Here is a 5,034-nt window from a genome sequence, read left to right as displayed (position 1 = left end):
CAATCCCTGTCAGCTTCTGCCTCAAAACTCTACACCCACGACCATTCTTACTTTTCACTGTTTTATCACTACGTATATGAGGGCGGCAAGGTGGCACAGTGGTTAGCACTGCTGCCTCACGGTGCTGAGGACCCGGGTTCAATCCCGGCCCCTGGTCACTGTCCATGTGGGATTTGCACATTTTGTCTGCGTGGGTCTCACCCCTACAACGTATATATGTATACGTATATGTATCATATATGTATACGTATGTGTGTGTCCGTGCATCTCTATTGAACAATATTGAACTATCCGTACATAACGTCTTGTGTTACAATGGGTAGCATCCTTACGTCCAAGCCAGAAGCTTAGGACTTAATGGCCAAGAAAAATACATTCATGATGTGGCCAAACAGGTTGAGTGTCAACCTCCAAATCCTCCCAACACATGCCAATGGCAGGAGCTAAGAACGGGAGAGGTTTCAGATCAGCCTTTTGATGGAAAGAACTTTGCACACTCTGTGCATTGAAGTCCTGCATGTAAGTAAAGTCGCCATCACCCCAGATGACCAGAGGCTGCTCTCTCCTTTGATGGGGGAGAGCTGACTGGTAGTAATTTAACCTGAGGATCGCCACACCTCAGGCAACGGGCGAGATTTGGAAGGCGAGTCTTGATGAATAACCTCAGCCAGTACAGGAATTGAGCCCGCACTGTTAGCCTCACTCTGCATCACAAACCAACTGTCCAGACAACTGATCTAAACCAGCTAGAAGCATATAGACGCAGGTATGTGCACCCTAATTTGTTGTGTCAGGGCATCTCATGGTGTCACTGTTACCTAGACTTGCCCTTGTATGTTGAGGTTTTTAAACATTTGAGAGGCAAGTTGTTGAAAGTGCATGTTGTTAACAGTGCAGCAAAGGAAAGGAAACATGACATTAGGAGCCCAGATGAACAACACAATCAACAGTACACCTCCTTCATCAATTGGATTGAACGATTGAGAAATGAACAGCACTAGGATAGAGGAGAAGGTCGAATGGGTGAATTCAATGCTAAACCAGGTACAGAAAAAGAAAGAGAGGTCAGAAGAATAGGCAGGCAAGTGGCAGATGGAATTTAATACAGACCAGGGTGAGGTGATGCAATCAAGCAGAAGGGAGAGGGAACGGAATGCCTTATGGTACAGTTCTAAAATGTGTGCAGGAACAGAGGGACCAGGGATGCAAGTGCAGCGATCTTCAAAGTTGGCAGGATATAGTGAGAGAGAGAGAGAGAGGTTAGCAAAGTAAGTGGGTTCTTGGGCTTCAGAAATAGAGGCATTGAGTACAAAAGACAGGGAAATTATGCTGATACTTTCTACAGCTCTGGTTAAGCTACAATGGGACTACTGCATCCAGGTCTGGTCAACACACTTTAGGAAGGGTATGATGATCCTTGAAAGGGTGAAGAATAGATTTACCAGAATGGTTCCAGTTGTGGGGATTTTGGTTCCACAATGTTAGATTGTAAATGCTATGGTTGTTTTCATGGGAACGAAAGAGATTGAGGGGAAATTTGATTGAAATGTGCAAGATTATGACAGACTTGAATAAAATAGACAAGGAAAAACTGTTCCCATTAGCTGATGGCACAAGGACAGTGATTGAAGGTTTTAGGCAAGAGATACGGGGGGGGGGGGGGGGGGGGGGGGGGGGGGGGGGGGGGGGGGGGGGGAGTGTGAGAAAGAACTTCCTTATGCAGCAACACTGCCCATGAGCAGTAATTTCAAAAGGAAATTGGATAGGCATATGAAGAAAATAAATGTGCAGGGCTATGGAAATTGAGTGGGGGAGTGCGATTGACAGGGAGCTGGCATGAACCTGTTGGGCCGAAGGGCCTTTTTCTGTATTGCCAATTCCTCTGGGACTCTATGAAAGAAGGATAGAGTCATGAGATGGGGGAAATAAAAAATAATTTGTTTCTAATTTAAAGTTTTACATTTTAAAATCTCTGACAACAATTAAAAGTTAAAGGAATGAGACTCCAGACTTGTAATTATTAATTGTTAGCAACAGAGCAATTAATTGACAGCAGTGTACACCTCTCACATTATGCAAATGGTACTTAGGATGAAACAGGCAAAACGTAATATTCTTTGGTGAGTTTAGTTCGTATGTGCAACTTTACACGAACGGCATGTCTGGTGGCACATGTTCGATATCGGCAATTAACGGTGCATCTGCCATCACCCGGAATCTGGCGACAGCATTTGTGCACGAATGACCACCTTGCTGTTCCTTTTTTTGTTTAGACACAAGGAAAGCTGTGGTCCACTGATCAAGAGCTGCATGCGTGTTGAGGAACATACGCAGGTTAATGTGCTAAACATGTTGAAGCATATTGACAGCAGTAGACCAGTAATACATTTAAATATTTAGATGGAAGAATGGGGAGGGCAGTAAGGGTGTTTGCAAAGCCATTTGTGGTCAAGAGGACATTAGTCCATTGAAATGGGCGGTGCTTTAATGGGCAGTAGGACCAGCCCCCCCCCCCCCCCACCCCCCAAACACCCTTAAAATAAAAGCTTTCAGGGATTGAGAGGAGAGGAAAATAAGTCTCGAATGATGGTGTTGTTAGTGGGAGAGATGGATGAAAGTAGGCACACATTGGCAGACAGGATGAGTGCTGCAGTTTGAGAGAGAGAGAGAGAGAGAGTTGGCACAGATTGGAAGAGAGAGGAGGGTTCTGCAGGAGTCGCAGTATTCGCCAGCTCTTTGTTGTGTTGGAGAGGGAGAAAAAGCTAGGGGCTGAACTGGAGGCAGCAGCAGTAGCAGCTCTTGTTCACCCCCATCGACACACACACACACACACACACACAGCAAGAAGGAGGGTTTTTTTTTGGGAGGGATGGAGGTGATGAAGGTGATGGGGGCTGCAGCCGGGGATGTCAGCTCCAAGGTGAGCGCCGAGCTGGAGGTGAAGAAGCTGCAGGAGCTGGTGCGGAAGCTGGAGTGGCAGAACGAGCAGCTGAAGAGCCGGGCGGGCGCTGCCTACCCCGCCGCTGGCAGCCCGGTTTACTGCGCCGCTCCTGGCCCGGGCTCGGCCGCTTACCCCGGCAGCTACCTCCCCCCCGCTCCCACTCACTGCCGACAGCCTCCCGCCTGCAGCCAAGCGGCTGGCTGGCCACTCGGCTCCTCAAGCCAGGCCCGGCTGCTCCTGGAGGAGGTGGACACCCTGGACCTGGACAGCGGCCGCTGCAGCGGAGACGAGGACAACTGGTACTGTTCACCTCTCCTTACTGCCTTTGTCACCCGATCGCACATAGCCATGTTTGTTAGTTGCTGGGGCGAGCTCAATGTATTTTCTTCTTCTCCTCCTCCTTGTCTTTCCTCTTTCCCTCCTTTCTCCCACCTCTCTATCCTCTCTCCCTCTTCCTCCCCCTCTCCCCATCCACCCCTCTCTCCCCATCCTCTCTCACTATCCCTCTCTCTCCCTCTCCCCATCCTCTCTTCTCCCCATCCTCTCCTGCTCCCCATCCTCTCTCCCTCTCCCCTTAATCTCTCCCTCACCCCTTAATCTCTCCCTCTCCCCTCAAGATCTCCCTCTCCCCTTAATCTCTCCCTCTCCTCATCCTCTCCCTCTCTCCCTCTCCCTCATCCTCTCCCCTTCTCATCTTCTCCCCTTCTCCCCTATCATCGCCCCATCATCTCCTCTCTCCCTCATCCTCTCCCTCTCTCCCTCTCCCTCTCCTCCCCTTCTCATCGTCTCCCCTATCATCGCCCCATCATCTCCTCTCTCCCCATCTTCTCTTCCTCTCCCCATCCTCTCCCCCCTCCCCATCCTCTCCCCCCTCCCCATCCTCTCCCCCCTCCCCATCCTCTCCCCCCTCCCCATCCTCTTCCCCCCTCCCCATCTTCTCCCCCTCCCCATCCTATCCGCCCTCCCCATTCTCTCTCCTTCTCCCCATCCTCTCTCCTTCTCCCCATCCTCTCTCCTTATCCCCATCCTCTCTCCTTCTCCCCATCCTCTCCTTCTCTCCATCCTCTTCCCCTCTCCCCATCCTCTTCCCCTCTCCCCATCCTCTCCCCCTCTCCCCATCCTCTCCCCCTCTCCCCATCCTCTCTCTCTCCCCATCCTCTTTCCCTCTGCTGTCATCCACTTCCCAATCTTCTCCCTACTCTCTTCCCCCTCTCTCACTCTCTTCTCTTCTTTCTTTCCCTCTTCCCCCTCCCTCACCCTCTTCCCCCTCCCTCACCCTCTTCCCCCTCCCTCACCCTCTTCCCCCTCCCTCACCCTCTTCCCCCTCCCTCACCCTCTTCCCCCTCCCTCACCCTCTTCCCACTCCCCATCCTCTCCCCCTCCCCATCCTCTCCCCCTCCCCATCCTCTCCCCCTCCCCATCCTCTCCTCCCTCCCCATCCTCTCCCCCCTCCCCATCCTCTCCCCCCTCCCCATCCTCTCCCCCCTCCCCATCCTCTCCCCCCTCCCCATCCTCTCCCCCCTTCTCCCCATCCTCTCTCCTTCTCCCCATCCTCTCTCCTTCTCCCCATCCTCTTCCCCTCTCCCCATCCTCTCTCCTCCCAATCCTCTCTCCTTCTCCCCATCCTCTCTCCTTCTTCCCATTCTCTATCCTTCTCCCCATCCTCTCCCCCCTCCCCATCCTCTCTCTCTCCCCATCCTCTTTCCCTCTGCTGCCATCCACTTCCCAATCTTCTCCCTACTCTCTTCCCCCTCTCTCAGCCTCTTCTCTTCTTCCTTTCCCTCTTCCCCCTCCCTCACCCTCTTCCCCCTCCCTCACCCTCTTCCCCCTCCCTCGCCCTCTTCCCCCTCCCTCGCCCTCTTCCCCCTCCCTCACCCTCTTCCCCCTCCCTCACTCTCTTCCCCCTCCCTCACCCTCTAACCCCCTCCCACATCCTCTTCCCCCTCCCTCACCCTCTTCCTCCTCCCTCACCCTCTTCCTCCTCCCTCACCTTCTTTCCCTCCCTCGCCCTCTTCCCCCTCCCTCACTCTCTTCCCCCTTCCCTCCCCCTCTTCCCCTCCCTCACCCTCTTCCCCCTCCCTCCCCCTCTTCCC

The 5,034-nt window shown here is 52.8% G+C and overlaps 1 protein-coding gene across 2 annotated transcripts in view; it reads left to right on the top strand.

The window, feature by feature from the left end:
* The first annotated feature begins 2,568 nt into the window (after positions 1-2,568).
* The window catches only part of slain1a (SLAIN motif family, member 1a), a 119,321-nt gene continuing 116,855 nt past the window's right edge, over positions 2,569-5,034 (top strand). For both annotated transcript variants that reach the window (XM_038818960.1, XM_038818959.1), the window contains exon 1: positions 2,569-3,240. In XM_038818960.1, coding sequence (XP_038674888.1) covers positions 2,870-3,240 — 371 coding nt within the window. In that variant the 5' untranslated portion in view covers positions 2,569-2,869. The remainder of the gene's footprint in view (positions 3,241-5,034) is intronic.

This window comes from Scyliorhinus canicula, chromosome 14 (genome assembly GCF_902713615.1).
Source record: "Scyliorhinus canicula chromosome 14, sScyCan1.1, whole genome shotgun sequence".
In the NCBI taxonomy this organism is placed as follows: domain Eukaryota; kingdom Metazoa; phylum Chordata; class Chondrichthyes; order Carcharhiniformes; family Scyliorhinidae; genus Scyliorhinus; species Scyliorhinus canicula.
The sequence above is the reverse complement of the archived record's forward strand: the minus strand, read 5'-3'. Positions and strand labels throughout refer to the sequence as shown.